Here is an 18753-nt window from a genome sequence, read left to right as displayed (position 1 = left end):
ATTTTTCAAACTTGTGAACTTTTTTTTACAAATTGGCAAACAAATTTTAAAATGATTTTTTTTTGAATGTATGAAAGTTTATACAAAATTAAAACCATTATTTTAATTGCGAACTTTTTTCTTGAACCCACTGGCATTTCTTTTTGAATCAACAAACGTTCTTTTTGGAAATAGTGGGAACAACATTTAAAATTCACGATCATTTTTTTTGGTTTTAACGAAGATTTTTTTGAAAAGCATGAACTTTTTTTTGAATCACTGAACAGTTATGCATTGATGAATATTTTGTAATTCATGATTTTTTTTGAATTTTAATAATATTTTTCAAAAATTCATGGACAATATTTGGATTTGTGAACATTTGGTCCAATATCATTAACATTTTTTAATACATGAACATCTTTTAAAAATCATGAACATTATTGATTTCCAAACATTTGTTTCTCAAAAATGTGATTTTTTTTAATATGCAAACATTTTTTAAATACACCAATATTTTTTGAATCTACAAACATTTGAAGATTTCCTGAATTTTTTTTTCAAAATTCTGAATGTTTAAATTTTGGATTTTTTTTGAAATGCAAAATTATTTAAAGTAGAGAAAAATATTAAAATTTAAAATAAAATTTATGATATGAATACAAAAAATAGGGCGCCTGCACATGGGTCGGCCCAAAAGGGCGCGCTGGGAGTGCAAGGGGTGTGCGCTATGATCTCCTCCTAGCGCAACGCATGGTATAAAAAGAGATGGCATTTCTGATGGGTATATTATTTAAAGCTCATGCAAGAAGTGCAGTGAGAACTTCACCATGGATCTTGCGGTATGACATCGTTGGTTCATTATTAGGGTCCTTCATATCAAAATATATACCCTATAAGAGACAAGCCATTTAATATGTTCATTTAGCTGTTGAATTTTACTTTGCTTGATGTGAACTTCCTGAAATCTTACACTGATGCTAAGAGTGCTCTTTTTGATCTTGGTCTTGGCTATGAGATAACTTGTGTTTGTAAGTATGATACATTTTGTATTGAGGAGAGCATGTCAACAGTACACATTGTATCGAGTGTGGTACATCAAGGTGGGGACACATCGATGGGAAGAAAAAGGTCCTTACAAGATCCTTCGATACTTTCCGATAATCCCACTGTTACAAAGATTATTTTTTCCTCAAGGGAAATATCAGAGGATATAGTATTAGGAAATAACTTATACGTGGCCTCAAGTGAGTGGCGGGCGAGGTCAGGGACCTGCCACAACAATTTTGGAAATGTAGTAGTGGTGGGTAAAAATAAAACCCTGCATTGAAACTAGGACAGCAGTGGCAGACAGAAATTGTGACACATTCGTAAACTCTTCCAAATTGGCCCACGTGATGAAAGCGAGCAATGGCGGGCACGTCAGAAGTGCCCTCCACTGGTTTGTCTCGCAACAGTGGCGGGCCAAACTTATGCCCGCCACAACAATATTTTGGTAACCCACGCACAAAAAAGAATCAAAATTTTCAGAAGTTAGCAGTTGCGGGTCTTGTGAACCGCCCGCAAACAGATGTTAGGTCCAAAAATTCCTCAGAAAATCATATTTACTAAGCCTAGAATCGTCTCAAATTCAAGCATATGGCTTTGGATGGTGGGTATTACTAATGGTTAATGTTTGAATTCCAAATAATTTAAATAAATGGAGTAGCGTGTGGAACGCGGTGATTTTCGACTGAAATCTTGACATTTCACGGGAGAGTGTTTAGTTTGTACACTAATTGCATCAAGTTTAGGTTGTAACCCTATCAAATTTTTAATACACCACATAGAGGTATTATAAAGATACCATGTCATGTTTGGGCCCTTTCCAAGCTCGCTTGCACACCCAAAGATTTTTGCCCTTTCTAATGGCCAAATTATCAGTTAATGAATCAAAAATAGCAGACCAACTTTAAAAGTGGTCAAAATTGCGCATGGGGCTTTGGATGGTGTGTATTAATCATATAAAAAACTGAACCATGACACTTCGGTGAAGAATGTTTGGTTTGTACACGAGGTGCATCAAACTTATGTTCGCGAACTTTATTTTGGAACCTGTGATTTTTTTGAGATCATGAATTTTTTGCAAATCCACAATTTTTTTAATCCATGAACTTTTTTTCGAACTCGCGAAACCTTTTTTAGTCTGTGAACTTTTTCTAAAATTGTGACTTGTTTTCTAATTCTGTGACCATTTTTTCCGAGGTTAACGAGCAAGAGAAGGAGAGACACCTGAGCTCGCGAGAATGCAAGCGGTTATCTTGACCGAGCGATCGCATTGCTGGGCTGGCCCTTGCGAAGAGCACGTGTGCGCTGGGTTGCTTACCCGGCGCAATGAGCATTGATCAGGAGCTCCCATAGTAGGTCCCCTAAGCAGGTAAGCATGCAAACCACTAAATTCATAAGAAATATAAAAAAACTAAATTCTTAAGCTACGAGCTAGCTAGCAAAAGGAGAAATTTATAAATTCTTCTTGGCCACCCTTCTTATCATCACTCGTTAGTCATTAACTAAAATTATAAGATAAAAACATTTCTACATAAACTAACATGAGAGAGAGAGAGAGAGAGAGAGAGAGAGGAAACTAGCAAAAGAGAATGACAAACCCCACAATGGTTCGGGACTGGTTTCATTGATATTTTTTCTTCAGTTTTGCTTTGTTTTTCCTATTTCCCTCTTCTTTTCATTTTGCCACAAATAACCGGATCCGATAAAAACAAAAAAAATTGGATTTGATAAAAACCAGACACAATATTGGAGATTAACCACCAAGAATGCTACTGGTACCGGTACATTCGTTTCACGATAACGGGCAGGTCCATACTATGGCAATCTGTAGGCGAGTTGTGGTTGTTACCCAACAGTGCTATATCTTGCTTACTGCATAACACATGATAGTATCATCAACAATGTTACGTGTGGTGGGCTGGTCCATTTACGCTTTTGGGTACCTTTTTTTAATTTGGTTTTAGCTGTTTGAGAAGATCCCTGGTCGTCTTTTATCTTCGTTTCTTCGTTGTGGTCATTTTTTTGCGTGGTTTCTCTTTTCCCATTTTGTTTTATATTTTCTATTTTTTCTAGCCTTTTGGTTTTCTATCTTCTTTTTTTCTTTTCATATTCTCTTTCTTTTTCAGATTCATGAATTTTTTAAATCCGCCTAGTTTTAATGTACATTCATTTTTTGAATACACTTTGAACATTTTTTAAGGACCTGTTAGATATTTTTTGAGACACACATTCTATAGTTTTTGAGTACACGCCAATTTTTTGGATACATGTGGAACATTTTTTTCAGATACATGTTGAACATTTTCCACACACGTGTTGAACATTTTTTTAATACATGTTAAACATTCATAAGATATATGTTGAACAATATTTTAAATGGATGATGGCCATTTAAATACACATTATACATTTTTATTATAGACAGTGATAATTTTATAAATATACTATGAACATTCTTTTTAATACATGGCAAGCATTTTATCTGTAATGATGTGTTTTTCAAAACTTCTCAAACAGATATTTTACATTTCATGAATTTTCCTACCTTTTTCATGAACAATCATGTTGATATGTAAACTTTTTCCAGATGTCATTAAGTTCTTTTGAATGTTATGAACATTTTATTTAAAGGTCATGACCAATTTTTTTAAAATGGTGAACATTTTTCAGCAGGACACAATTTTTTTGAAAGAATTGAGATTGCAGTGCAGTAAGGCAAGGCAATAGGCAAGCGACAAGCGAGTTGGTATGTGAACTTGGGTGGCAGGCTATCCCGAAAGAGGAGGTGAGCAGTGAGTGTGTAGCCAAGGCGAGGATAGACATGCCCGTTGTTACGTGTAATAGGCGAAATATAGCTTTTGTCGAGTGGTATGGGATTTCTATGCTGCTTGGTAGTTTTTATCAAAATGCAGTACCCAATCAAGAACTTAGCCCAGACACAACCAATGTTTTGGCTGGAGCCATACCATCTCACTTGCTGTGAGTTACTCCTGCCCGTTTTAAAGTATAAATTGCATCGGTGGTACAACAACTAGTACCGTGCACTCACTTTGTTTGCTCAAGATGGAAACAACACATGAACATTTCCAAATTAGGATAAAACATAATTGTCGTGCAAATTCTTTTTATTCAGAATCTTATGGTGAATTTGTTAATCATTTTTCACTATTGGTGTCCTATTTTTTAGTATGCATTTACAAATCCCCCAAGTAATATAAACAAAATTGTAAATCAAATGAAGCATTTTCTTGACATATTAAACATCTTATCAAAAAACATATCTTAAAAGCGAATAACAATTAGCAAACCAAAAAATATATCTGCTAATGGGCCATGCCAAGGATAAATAACTGACCTATTTAAGTTTTCATGCAGGATTGCAGGTGAACCATGAGCATGACCATGACCGTGTTCGTTTGTTCGCTCAACTTGCCTTTCTCACCTTTTTTTCCTCTCGACTGTGTTGTGCTGCCAGTTCGGGAATAAGACTGACCACCGCTTTTTCTCAATTTGAAAAGTTCATACATTAGCAAAAAAGGATAATAAATTTGAAAAATAAATCCCAAAATTGAAAAAAAATCATTGATTTTAAAAAAGTTCCCAAGTTTGGAAAAAGTTTGCAAAAATAAAAAGTATATCGATTCGAAAATGTTCACGAATTTGAGAAACAAGTTCATAGATTTAAAAAAATTCGATATTGAAAAAAGCTCATTTGATTTGGAAAGAAGTTCGTGTATATGAAAAAGAGTTCGCAAAATTGAAATATGTTGATCCAATTTTTTAAATTTCACAAATTTGATATAAAAGTTCATGAATTCATCGATTTGAAAAAAAGTTCATGAATTTAACAAAAAAATTAAAAATTGAAAATTTTCATTTGATTTGAAGAAAAGTTTACTTGATTTGATGAAAAAGTTTACAATTTTGAAAAAAACGGCAAATTGATGAATGCTCATCAATTTTAGAAAAGGTCATGAATTTGAAAATAAATTTCAAAAAATTGAAAATTCTCGAAATAAAAAAATATTAATGTATTTGCAAAAAGTTCACGAAGTGAAGAAAATGCCCGTCGATTTGAAAACTGGTAACAAAATTGAAAAAGTTATTGCATGTCTAAAAAGGTTCATAAATTTAAGTAAATGGAAAAGAAGAGACAAAAAGAAAAAAAGATTAAAACCAAAGAAAAATGGCTAAATAAAACCAAAGAAAAGATGAAAAGCAGATGGAGAAGATGCACAACAAGAAGAAAAAGAAAGTAACTACGCACAATGGGTAAGCTTTTCTCAGTTGTTTACAGCTACTGGAAGTAAACACAGAGGTCAACAGTTCGAATCTCAATTGACACACCTATTTTCCTGAGAGTTTAAAAATACAAATGAAAAAGTAAACGGGCCAAGCCCAGGATGAAGGGGTCTGTGCGCCGGTTTGTGGAATACACAATAACTGGTGTTGAGGGTGGCAAATAGGAGTTGGGAGTACCCTACTATAAATATTTGTTGCTAGTTGCGACTTTTTGTTGGGATGCTGCACACACCGGCACTACTATCGACCAGGCCATTACAACCTCTTTTCTTTTGTTTTACTTATTATCTGGTTTTCTTGGTTTTTAATTTATTTTTTCCTTTTATGCATTTCAGTATTATTCCATTTTTGATTTTCTCTCTGGGTTTTTTATCTTAGGTTTTCATTTTTTATTTCATCCATTTTTCTTTTTTTGTAATTTTTTCACCGACTTAAAATAGTTAGATTTTTCGTTCAACATTTAAAAAATATTCATAATATTTATTTTTATTAATTTTTACAATATTTTACTACATATTTTTGAATATTATTCATGAATTTCTTAATAATATTATGATTTTTAGAGTAAAAATGTTCGTAAATTCTTTAAATAATTGACGTAATTAATAGAAGTGTTCATTCATTGTTTTAAAAGATGTTTGTGTTTCTAAGGAACATAGCGATGGACATATACGTGGTCTCCCTAGTGTGTGTGGTGGTCGTATCATCAAGCAGAAGCAGTCAATGGCCCAGCCTAGGGTACTATTCGCTCCCCCTCTCCCGCTTCTAGGGTTCCCCCGCCGCCGCCGCCGGCTCCCGTGCGGAGCCGCCGCCACCGCGGCTGGAGCCCGCTGCCGCCGCCAGTCCCTTCCCCCTCCCATCCCCCTTCTCCTTCCCCCTCCCTTCCCCGTACCCCCGCGGCGCCTTCCCGAGCTAGGCGACCGGGGGCTCCCGCCCTACTCGTCCCAGCGCCCCCCTCCCCTTCTCCTCCTCCCGCCGCCGCCAGCCTGGGCCACTAGGCCTTGCTCGTGTGGTGTCGGCGGCGGCGGCCCCGTTCTCCCCCCCCCCCCCCCCGGCGCAGTGCCACGACTCGAGCGTCTGGCGGCGGTGCACTTCGGCGGCTGTGTGGTCCCTTGGGTGGCACGGTGCCGGGTGGCGACGTGGCAGCGGCATGGCTGCTTGGCGATGGGGCGTCGCAGTGGCTGGCGGCGGTGCCCTCCCGGCCCAGATCGGGGCCCTTTTGGGCCCCATCTGGGTCTGGGCGGGCGGGGCTTCTCGGCGGCGTCTCCGGCGGACGGCGGGGCGACTCGTGAAGGGGGTGGTGGCGACGGCGCCTCGTGTACTGCAGCGCAGCGACGGGGGCTGCACGAGCCCGCTTCCGGCTCGGCCGGGCCTATTTGGGCCTTCGGCGCGGGGGCAAAACATGGTTTCGGGGGGTGGGGGGGGGAGTTGGTGCCGGCACAAGCGCCTGTCGTGGCCATGGGCCACTTCTCCGCCTCCCCTTCCCCTTGGTTGATTGGTCGCGGGTGCCTGGTTTGCCCCTGTTGCTACGTCTAGCCGGTTCCTGCCACGGGCGGTGGAGGTTGTCCCCTCCCGCGTGGCTGCTGTTGCTCCCGCTCCTCGTTCCTGGTTGCCTCCTCTATTCCTACCGGTCTTGCTTCATTTGCCACGGGGAGACGGCGATGGGGATTGCACGGCCGTGGTGCCGCATGTTGATGGGCGGCGTGTCTGGTGGCATGCGATGGATCGTCTGGGGTCGTGGGTGGTTGGTAGTCAGGAGAAATCCTTGTGGGCTTGTCTGGCACCGACGCGGTGAAGCCGTTGGGCACCGCCATGCCTTCCTGAAGGGTGTTGGGTTCACTCCTCCCCCCGCACCCCTCTGCGTACCGGGGGAAACCCTAGGACTTGTTCGGGCAACAGCGTCGTCGGCGTTGCGATCCTTCTTAAAGGTGTTGCTTGGTATGCGGTGGTCCGGAGTGCTTACAGTGTGGTGGAATTCTCCGGTGGACGCAGCGGTTGTGGGTCTCCATCGTTTTCGTTGATCCGTCGCTGTTCGCATTTGTTTTTTTTTCTATTTTCTCTTTCGTTTCTTTTGGACGTGACTGTGCTGCTTCCGTCCCAGCACCTATCGTTGGCTGTATCAGTGATGGTTGCTTTGTAATACGAAGCGGGGTGAAACCCTTTTTCGTAATAGCCCAGCCTAGATATACTAGAATGGGCTGGGAGTAGCCCAAGCCACACTGTTTTATTTGCTGCATATTATTGCTTTGGTAAAATCTCCTACGGGTTTCTAAAAAAAAGAGAGAGGGTAAAATCTCCTATGTACTGAGTATAAATTGCACCGGCGCCACTACGTGCTATAATGCCATGCTTTCAGTTTAGTTACTTGTGATCCAAACCAGGGCCCCCATCGAGTGGACATTTCAGACCATATGCGCATGCCAAATTCCAAAGAAAGGAGTATGCATGTGTTGCGATAGTAGACGGTTTTTTTTTTTGCAAGGGTAAAGGGAGTTTATTGAAGAGTTATAGAGTTACAGTCGAGAGGCCACAAGTCCTCGATACAAGGTGGAACCGACAAGCCAAATAGCCGTGGCACGCTCGGTGCGGCTATACTTAGCCAACCGATCGGCAACTCTATTTTGAAGTCTAGTAATCTTTTGAGGAAAAAACTCCCTAGTACCTAGAAGTGCTTTGATCTCCATGACGATCTATCCATACGCCGAACGAAGAAGTGCATCATTTGTCAAGCTAGACAAAGCTTCAGACGAGTCCGTTTGAACCACCACCGGTAAGTCAGAATGTTGTAGTGCTAGGGCCAAACCTTGCATGATCGCATGTAGTTCTGCTTCCAGCGGGTCATTGCAGTAGAAGATGAAGCGGTAGGGTGCCATTAGGACATCTCCTTTGTCGTTCCTAAGCACCATACCGACAGCTGCAGAGCCATCCTCCTTCAGGAACGAGCCATCAACTCACAGAGCCACTCTGCCTAGCTGCGGTGCCGGCCAGGGAGTCGTTATGACCCTGCCCCCTTGGTCTGGCAACGGCATCTCCCTGATTGACATTTTTTCTTTAACAATCTCCTCCGTAGTGTAGCATGCGGCAAGCTTTATGGACTTGTAGTAACTATCGAGGAATTCGATGGTGGCTGGAACAGGAGGAATGTCGGAGTAATTGGACACGGATACCCCGAAGACGGCGAGACGATAATTCAAGACATCGGGGCTAGCTAGATTCTATCGCTACAACGGCATAGCCGTCAACCAGAATACGTGGGCTGGAATCGTCAAGGGGGGGGGGGGGGGGGTGGGGACAGCTCCCGCAAATACCGTAATGAAGATGGCCAATGTGTAAAACAGACGGACTAGATAAAGTCCTCATAGTGCTCGTCCGCCGTTAGGCATTTTCGGCTATCCCCATGCCTATATAAGGCACCCATCCATCCATCCACCAGAGAGCCACGCCACATGCACTTGGCCGGCCACAAGGCCACTCACGCATGCATGCTAAGGCACATATGCATATATGCCAAGTCGGATGCCTATGGCACCGACTCCAGATACAGCTTCAGGAGCGCTTTGTACTGCCCGATGTATGCCTCAGATATATACTTAGACATGCAGGAGTAGGGGTATTATCTCTCCGGAGAGCCCCGAACCTGGGTAAACTAGCGCGTGCTACTCGCATACCCGTCCCCGGATATTCCGGCAGCAGTCTTGCCCTCACACGAAGCCACCTTGTGGCATATGTCGTCTTACAACACCCCTCGTGAGAATACCACGACATTTGGCGCCCACCGTGTGGCGGTACTATGCTACCGCGCTGCTGCTGGTTTTGCAGCCCGGGCGGGACCATCTTCGTCATCTCCGCCGCGGCGTCGCGCCGTCTCTCCGGTAGCGCTCGGGGGCTCGACTTCAACCCGCCCCCAGAGCGGCCGAGCGGGACGGCGCGCCCTCGCCGTCATCCTCTTCGTCTTCACCACCGCGGCGTCACGCCGTCCCTCCGATAGCGGTCGGGGGCTCGACATCGACATGCCCCCAGAATGGCCGTGAGAGGCGCCGCGTCCTCGTCGTTGGCCTTGCCTTCTTCACCACCACCGCAACGCTGGCCGTCCGTCCGCACGCGCGCCGCGCGCGGGGCCTCATTTCGGTCGGTCGTGGCCATCCATGCGCCGCTCGCATCTATTTCCCTCTGCGTTGTGCCTTGCTCCGGCTGAAACGCGCCGTTCCATATATGCAAGCTAGCTAGATGCAAGTCATATAATGGTCAAATCATTGGCCATGCACTAGTCATACGCATCCCAGATACATGATATACATTGCATGTACACTACCAAGAAATCCCCCAGATGCAAGTCGGACATAGCATGTATACTACCCAGACAATGGCTTGGTCTGCACTCTGCAGCCAGCACGCTCAACAGACGCTCGCGCCGGCGGCCTCCACCGCGTTCGGCCTCCCTCGCTCCTCTCCGGGCTGCGGCTCCCCCGGCCGCCCCGTACGCTGCTCCACCAATCGCTGCTCCACGACCAGGGCCGTGGCTACTTCAACGGTCAACGCCATGGCCCCAAGCGCCCTCCTGCGCTGCTCGGCCTCTATCTCTCGCCACCACCAGCCCGCCACGCCCGAGCGCTTCCACCGGCGGCTCCCCGCGCATCGCTCCGCCCGACCACCCCGGTCTCTGCCTCACCCGGCTTCGTGCGTGCGTGCGCCCGCCGCCTCCACCTCGTGGGCGCTGAGGCCCGCGCGTGCGTCTCCCAGTCGCAGCGCTCCCTCTGCTGCGCGTGCGCGCGTCCCCTGCGGCTGCCGCGACGCCCTCCGCGGCCGGCTTCTCCTCCGAGCCTCCGCTCTCCTCCGACTCGGCCGCGACCCGGCCACGCCAGCGTCCACCGACCCGGCCACGCCGTCTCGCGCCCGCATCCCGGCCGTGTGCACCTCTGCCGCCTGCGCCACATCCTCACCCGCCCTCCGCGATACCCGGCGTCCGCCTCCTACGAGAGCACCGGCCCGGGCCGACTCTGAGTCGCCCCTGGCCGGCTCCGTCTCGCCGGCTCCATCGCGCCTCGCGCCGGCCCCGCCAGCAGCGCCGGGTCCGGCCTCCCGCGCCTCCGTGCCGGCTCCGTGCCCGCGCCCTCGCTGGCTCCTGGGTGGGCCGCCTCGTCCCGCCCCGCGACCGGCTTCCCCCGCCTCCGCGCGCCCGGCCTGGACCGGCTCCGGGTCACCCGTGCCTCCCGCCGGCTCGTGCCGCCGTCGCCGCCGAGTTACCACCCGACCGTCTCCGTGCACCAACCCCGGGCCAGCTCCGGGTCGCCGACCGTCCGCCCAGCCGGCTCCGACCCCGCCTTGCGCCGGGTCGCGCCGGACCTCCGCTAACCGAGGCCAGCTCCGGCCTCTCCTCGGCGCTCCCCCGCGCGCCCTCGCCGGTTTCCTCGCAGCCTGGCCTGCCCGGCTACGCCCGCGACGGCTCCCCCCTCGACCCGGCCCGCCGGCTCTGCCTGCGCCGGCTTCTGCCGCATCCGCGCCCGCCGGCTCCACGCGACCCGGCCGCGCGCCCGTTCCGCGCGACTCGGCGCCGTCCGGCGTCCTCGGTGGCCTCCCGCGCTGGCTGGCTCACGCCCGCAGGGCCGGCTCGCCTCCCTGGACGGCCGGCTCCGTCCCCCGTCCGGCGACCCGGCCGCTTGCCGGCCCCGCCCGCATCTCGGCTGGCCGGCTAGCCGCGCCCGTACGGGCTGCGCCCCGCAAGCTCCTCTACAGAAAGAAAGAAATAAAGAGAAAAGCAGGAGGGTTGGACCCGGCCAAAGAAAAGTCAGAAGGCCGGCTCGCAAAAAAAAAACAAAAGAAAAGAAGGGGGAGCTGTGTCCGACTGCTCGAAGCCGGCTGCCAGAGAGGAGAAAAGTCAGTGGCCGGGTGCTGCAAAGAGAAAAGAAAAACGTCCGGCTGCTCATAGCCGGGCAGATAGAAAAAAGTCAGAGAGGCCGGGTGCCCAGCCGGCTGGTGAAAAAAAAAGAGAAAAAAGATAGAGAGGCCGGCTGGGAGAAAAAGAAAAAGGGCAGACTGCCCGCTGTGGCCGGCTGCTCGTGCAAAGGAAAAGAGGTCCGACTGACCAAGTCAACAGCCGGCTGACGAGAAAAAAGAGAAGAAAAAAATGCGTCCGACTGTTAGATATGCGTTCGACCGCTGGCTGCCTGGCCGACTGCTATGTCGGGGTCCGCTTGCCCAGCCGGTTGAAGAAGACAAGGACAAAGACAAAGTAGTTGCCGGGAGATCCGGTCCGACTGCTCATCAGTCGGCCCGAATCTCGGGGGCTACACCCAACGGGTGCGCTGACGCGCCCCCGCGAAGAAGAAGACAAAGTAGTCGCCGGGAGATCCGGCCCGACTGCTCAGCAGCCGTCTCGAATCTCGGGGGCTACACTCAGCGGGTGCGCTGGCGTGCCCCCGCAAAGATTGCAGACAAGAGAAGAGTTTTGTCCGCTGCCAGCAGCCGGTAGAAGAGAAAAAGAAGAAGAGGGCGCTGCCAGACTCCTCGCCGCCTGGTCGGCTGCGCCAAGCCGGCTCGGCCGCGTTCCCCTCGCCGCCTGGCCGGTCGAGCCTGACCGGCCAGGAACCCCCTTCGAGCACCCGGGGGCTCGAAGGCTACACCCAGCGGGTGCGCCGGCGCGCTCCGCGAGCGCCGAGTCGCATCGGCTGTCTTCGACGACCGTGACTACACAAAAATCAATGTGAGCTCCTCACCCGCATATTTTTTGCACCGCGAAAGCATGGATAACCTCGAGCGATGCTCGGGGGCTATCTCCGCATTTTTATTACGGTTGCATCACTGTTCCCCCCGGCGCCAGCCAGAGTTGGGCCGGGGGCTGGCCGCTTGGCCTGAGACGTTAGTTTTCGCAGACGGCTTAGTAGCGTGCGCGGTACCAAAGGCCCACTCTCAGTCATAGACCGCAGAGCGGCTGTCCGACTGGCAAGAGTGAACGCTGGAGGCCACCCACGCGAAAAACGTCCGGAAAGAAAGACGCTTCGCGCGACCCGACCGTTTCCTTTATGAGTATCTACTCGGTTAAAATTCGCTCCCAGAGTCTGAGTATTGTACACTCCGCTTTACAGCCCACTCTCAGCCACAGACCGCAGAGCGGCTGTCAGGCGAGCGAGAGCACAAGCCAAAAAACGGAGGGAACATGAAAAAGATTTAGGGGGCTCGGACGAAATCGAGTCGGCACCCTCCGCATAAAACTTGCAATGCTAAAAGCAAACACATGATATATCTGCGTGGACTAACTCTGTCTTTTTCATGATCATTTCCATGAACACTCGCCAAAAAACCTCCGCCCAACTTTGCCAAGTTGCCCGGAGGCTTGGGGGCTACTGTCGGAGTAATTGGACACGGATACCCCAAAGACGGCGAGACGATAATTCAAGACATCAGGACTAGCAAAACCCCTCAGTCCAACTGCCCGGCCGCTCCAGCCGACTGCCGACTCCGACAACCAGCCGGCTGCCGACTGCACCAACCAGCCGGCTGCCGACTGCAGCCCGAAGCGACACCGACAAGACCCCGACGTGGCGGCCATACCACGGACAAGACAACAGTACCACGACGCCATCATGTACAGTGTCACTTGTCCTTGGGCACTATTTATGAAGTGACCCAGGAGACAAGCATGACACCCACACTATGCCCTCATGTCCACTACCTTAGCTTAGGTAGTAAGCTACCCCCAGAGAGTGGATGTCCTGCACGCAGCGGCAGCTGCACGCAGCTATCCGGCCGCACCCGAGTTGCACGGTGATGCGTGCAGTTTGATTTGCAAAAGCGCTAAAGCAGTGATACATAGTGTAATACAGAGAGATACACTGCGTCGGGACCGTGCAGTGGGCTCGGTCCGTGGTACTTGTCTGGCGCGGACAATAGACGTGCCCCGCGCGTGGTGCAGAGTGGGCCATCGGTTCTCTGCACGGCTGGCCCCGGTCGTCTGAAGCTATGTACGGGACTGGGCCTTGTGGTTAGTCGCATTTGGTGCGTCTCGTACGAATTCCTTTCCCCGTCTTGGTGGTTGGTGGGCGAAGAGCAAGGTGAGCTGCGAGAACAGCACCGGCGCCGGGGCTGCTTCCTGTTCCGGCTGTCGATGCTCATGCCGAACCTCGGAGTGACGACGGAGGCGGGGTTGGACTCTGGGTGAGTGAACCCCCTTGTCTTTATTTTTTCTTGGTTGAAATATAGATCTAACGAGCTCGTTCCGGTCGTCGGTGCTGCAGAACGATCTCAGCGGCAACGGGTCCAGAGGCGTGCGAGCCGCCGTTCGTTTTGGGCGAGGGCGGTGACGGATCAAGTGGTGGACTTGGCTGATGTCCAGTCGTCCAGTGCTTCCTGCAAGAGCTTCAGTGCTGGTGGCGGAGATGTGGCATCCGCAAACCCTGGGTGCGCGACTCATGCCGTCGTCTCGCACACATCCGCCGAGTCCAGCCGCCGCAGTGCCGCGTCGGATTCCTGCACGGCATTCAGTTCTGGGGGCGTGTACCTGCCGTCGGCGCGAGACTGCGACAATACGCCGGTAGGTACTGATTTTCTGTCCTTTAGGCCAACTGTTCATTTTCCTGTTCTCAGTCATGCGAGCAACTACTGAAAAATTCATTAGGCTTGTGAATTTGGGTAGGACTCTCGGTAAAAAGTGGAGGAAACAACAGAAATCTGAATCAACCCTTCCCAACAAGTTCTTAGATGTTTTGCTTCAGCACTAACCAGTGGTTGGTCGGCAAAAAATACCCGTGGCACTGCTGTAGTATGTCCCTGGTTAATTTTCAGTGACAAAAAGAGCTTGAACTGCTAGTAATAAGAAGCACCGTAATTGCGTGATTAAGTTCTTTCTGACCAATGTTGTACTGATAGCTGATTCTCTGTTGGGATGGTGACCTTTTTTAGTGTTCAAACATCGCAAAGGGAAATATATACTTTGGTGGAATCCATTTGTAGAAGTTTAGTGAATTTCGTGCAGCAGTCTGAATGTAGAGTGGGTGAGACAATATAGACTGAATCAGGCTTGTCATAAAAATGGTCCTTGCACGTTTTCTTAATCATGTCTGGGTGTTCTGTTACGATTATACGCGTGCCCCGGCATTCTGTAGCCTGGTTAAATTTCATCGACCCAAAAAACGTGGTCTGGTACTAATACCACTCTCTGGTCTGAATGTATATTGTGTGTTGCTAATGTGGTATGGTCTGCAAGTGTAAGTTGAACCAGTTTATCTTCTGTTGGCATAGTTACAAATTTCAATTCGGGGAGATCGTGACTAGATGTAGTCTAACCCAATTTGTTAGAATTATTGGCTGTCTTTTTTATTCTGCTCTTTGTGACAATTATTTCTCCTCCCTTAACTATGTGGACTGTGCTAATCTAACTGCAGACCAAGAGGTCCTCGTGCGCCAGATGAGAGATCTGTAGTAGTTGATCGTGTGCCGCCGCTTGAAGCTGCAATTAGAGGATTCGCTGATAGGGGGACTGAGGTGGTCGTCAACCCGGTGCTTGGCACCATTTTTGATTCGCTGGCAGAGGCGTACGAATTCTACAATCTCTATTCCTGGGTTGACAAATACAAGCTTCACAACAACACTTTCCTCATACAAATTTTCGAGGTTCGTCACAAGTGGGCGAAGCCTTATTTTAGTGGCAAGTTATGTGCGAAGCAAACCAGTACGCAAAGAAGCGAGAGTGCAAACCATTTGTTGAAAGGCTACATCCCGCCTGCATGCCCCATGAACCTTTTTGTGAAGCAATATAGCAAATTGCAGTTCGACTGAAGCTGAAGAAGGATTCCAAGAGAAGAGAACGAGGCTGGTGTGTGTTGAAGAAAAACTTAACGCAACTAGATAAATCATCTATTTTCTGTTTTGCATCCTCGCTAACAGATTTGTTTGTGTGTTTTAACAGGGCGGGGTAGTTCTCCGATACAATTACCCTTTGGAGGAGCATGTAAGTAAAGTCTATACCCGGACAATGTACGAGATGTTTGGCCAGGCTTTGTATCGCTCTGGTAGGTATGATGTTGAGGAAGTTGAGCGGGGCATCACCTACCACGTGCGACATGTTGAAGCTGAGAAGCGAGAGAAGTGGTGCCGTGAAATGCATGTGGTCAGTGTCCATGATGGCTGTGCTAGGTACACATGCGAATGTGGGCTCTTCGAGCACATGGGGATGCTTTGTTGCCATGCTATCAAGGTTGTTCCTAACTTACCCCCGACCGATTATAGCAGCTTCGCTATAAACATTTTCTTCAGAATGATTTATCCAGGTTTCCATCTTCAGGTTGTAATGTTCTTTCTTCCCCTTCCTTGTATGCAGGTTTTAATTCATTTGGGAGTGAGAAAAATACCCAGATTCCATGTCATGAAAAGGTGGACAGTAGATGCCCGCGACAATTCGCCACTTCACCTTCTCCATTACCAAAAGGATCAAGGGCCTCCGCGGTTATCTTGCTACAGGCATACAGCACTACACCTGACCGTGCTCGAGTTTGTCCAGCTTGGTGATAGCAATGTCAATGCCTTTGATAGAGCAATGGACATCTTGATTGCAGGCAAGGCAGAGCTGACTGTTTTGGCGGCGGTCAAGGATGGCAAAAGTTTGGTGGACCAAACTCAAATTGGGGAATCAGCCAATCCCACTCAGAGGATGGGCACAAGTTCTTCGCACCCAGACGACATGTGTTCTCAGATGTTCATCTCCACCGAGTGTGGGCTTAGTTCAGTTTCTGGTGAAGCTGGCTCCAGTGTGTCACTGTCGACGTTGCTGCCGTCTGATAGGAAGAAGCAGAAGGGTAGGCCAACCACAGCGAGGGACAAACCTGGATATGAGGTCAAGGACGCGCGATCGAGGTTTTGTACGGTTTGTAGGGAGAAAGGGCACCCCGCAGGGGTGATCTTCCGAAGAAACCTCGCAAAATCCCTACCTGCGGCAATTGCGGTGTAGCTGGCACAAAAAAACCAGTTGTTTCAACCCGGTCTTGCCGTTTGTGAAGTGGCCTCGCGACGGGCCAGTAGAGTGATGTTCGGTTCAGCGCTTGAAGCAGGTACTCCCTCCGTTCGGAATTACTTGTCGCGAAAATGGATGTATCTAGAACTAAAATACGTCTAGATACATCCATTTCTGCGACAAGTAATTCCAAACGGAGGGAGTAGTTGAATCCAAAAATCCAATCCAGAGTAGTTCGATTTCCTGCATTTATGCTTAATTTGGGACTGTGATCTGTTTTTCCAATAAGCTTTGTGCCTTGCTGGATGGCAGTTTAATTTGAATTCATGCTATTACTCTTATCCTTGGCGTGTGATTTTCATTTTCCAATAAGGGATGTCACAACTTTATTTGACTGTCAAATTGACTTAGTGCTGTTATTCCTATATTTCCTGCTTTGACGTGCCTCCATAGGAATTAAAAAATGTTTGATGTGCTTTCTCGTTGTGTGGTTGCCTCCGTCCTGCGTCAGATTCAAAACTGGATGATGATTTCGAAAACACAAAGCAATCAACATAAACTGCAACATCTAGTGGATGGGCGTACAGATCACAGACTTACACCCTGGTTCGGGCACTTGTAAAAACGGACGCCGGGGTTCCGGTCTATGCCGAAGACAAACCATCTAGTCCTCGTCCCAGCACACCTCGGGCACAGGATCAATGGCAGCGGTGGCGGGGGTGCTCGGAGACGACGAGAGGAAGATGAGCTCTGTGACATCGCGGCACGGCGACGGCGACGAAACGAGGGAACTCGGGATGCTTGTGCGCGTGTTTGAAGCAGAACGTGCAAAATGATATGTAGGAAAAAGCTGGAAACTGCAGGCAACGAGACAAGCTGGCCGAGGAACCAAACCCTCTGCTTTTTGCTTCGCGAGGCAAGGCAAGCGCTTGCCCAGGAACCAAACGTGCCCGTACTGTTCACGGCCGGCTGGTGCATGGGCCTTAAATACATGCAGGTGGATGCAATGTTTACGTTATACAGTGTTCATGCAACGGTAGTATTGTGTACTCCCGTCTGTACATGTGCAATGCTAGCGTCAGGCGAGTCAGTCCGGCTGTCAGTGCATAGTACATCTAATACACCGAATACGAACCATTACGCACGTCGGCGGTGCTCTATACTCGAAGTAGCACTTCCAGCGAGTCCTAATCGCGACTCTTCCGCAGCCGTGGATACGCTGCGTGCAGCTGCCGCTGCGTGCAGCGATGGACTTCTCGCTACCCCCATGCCTATATAAGGCACCCATCCATCCATCCACCAGAGATAGCCACGCCACATGCACTTGGCGGGCCACAAGGCCACTCACGCATGCATGCTAAGGTACATGCAGCCACTAGCTCATATGCATATATGCCAAGTCGGATGCCTATGGCACTGACTCCAGATACAGCAGGGCCGGGCCGGGAAAATTTGAGGCCCTGTGCCAAACACTAAAATGGGCCGTACCGCACTAAAAGAAAACTACATAACTATAATTAAAGATCATAAAATGTTACTCAGCAATGGGAAAATCAAAAATCATACCAATTCTTCACATTCAACATTAGTTTATGTCTCTGGCTGGCCATCGCTAGGGCTAGGATCATTGTCAATGTTATTATCACATACATGGTCTTGATCAAGTATCATTGAAGGACGTGAATAGGATTTTTGTTTCTTACCTATATCTCCTTTTTGAGACTGAGTTAAATCCTTGAATTGTTTTTGTTTCTTCATACGCTTTTGGTAAAAGATTCATGCTTTCTAAATGGAGACATGACTTGGATCTTGTAATACTATACCCCTAATAGATGAGAAGAAAAAACTTGGCAACAAGATTTAGAAAAGGTAAATAGCATGCGGAAACCGAAACTCAATGTCCAGGCCTCACGGGACTGACCTAAAAAAAAATCAGAGATCATGGGATGGCTTGAAATTTCCTTGCCTTCAGATCTTCCGGGCTGCCTTTCCTTAATGAAACCAGATGCAAGCCATCACGATTCAATAGCAGATGAGCCGAGAAAGGATTCTTGCCTGGTCGTTGCCCTCCTGAAACCGGACTCTTGCGCAAGGAGGAACCCTAACCTGCCGCCGCGCCGCGTCGATGGCCTCCAGACGAAAAGACGAAGACGGACTCGAAGAGATGCGTCGCTTCGGTCGCCACACTTTAGGCTTCACTCGTTTTTTAGAGGATTCAGGTTTCGCTCGTTTCGATCGAACGCTAAGACCAGACGTACGTCCTGATCGGGCTGCTTTAGGCGAGCCAGATAGGCAACAGCGGCCCAGGTGGAACACCAGAAAAGGCCCATCTATATATGTACTACTGGATGCAAAATCTGGGCCCCCAAAACCCTGGGGGGCTCTGTGCGGGCGCACAGGTTGCACCCCCATGTGCCCGGGCCTGAGATACAGCTCCAGGAGCGCTTTGTACTGCCCGATGTACACCCCAGATATATACTCAG

The 18753-nt window shown here is 48.8% G+C and overlaps 1 protein-coding gene across 1 annotated transcript; it reads left to right on the top strand.

Annotated features, from left to right (window-relative positions):
• Positions 1-9691: 9691 nt before the first annotated feature.
• LOC123076502 (vegetative cell wall protein gp1) lies at positions 9692-16611 on the top strand. Its single transcript, XM_044498713.1, has 6 exons — positions 9692-9965; positions 10048-13479; positions 13560-13855; positions 14706-15136; positions 15230-15517; positions 15641-16611. Exons 1-2 carry the CDS (start codon positions 9692-9694, stop codon positions 11019-11021), a joined length of 1248 nt encoding a protein of 415 aa, XP_044354648.1. The 3' UTR covers positions 11022-13479; positions 13560-13855; positions 14706-15136; positions 15230-15517; positions 15641-16611.
• The last annotated feature ends 2142 nt before the right edge of the window (positions 16612-18753 follow it).

Source organism: Triticum aestivum, chromosome 1B (assembly GCF_018294505.1).
Source record: "Triticum aestivum cultivar Chinese Spring chromosome 1B, IWGSC CS RefSeq v2.1, whole genome shotgun sequence".
In the NCBI taxonomy this organism is placed as follows: Eukaryota; Viridiplantae; Streptophyta; class Magnoliopsida; order Poales; family Poaceae; genus Triticum; species Triticum aestivum.
Note: the sequence above shows the minus strand (reverse complement) of the source record. Positions and strands in the feature narration are given on the sequence as shown.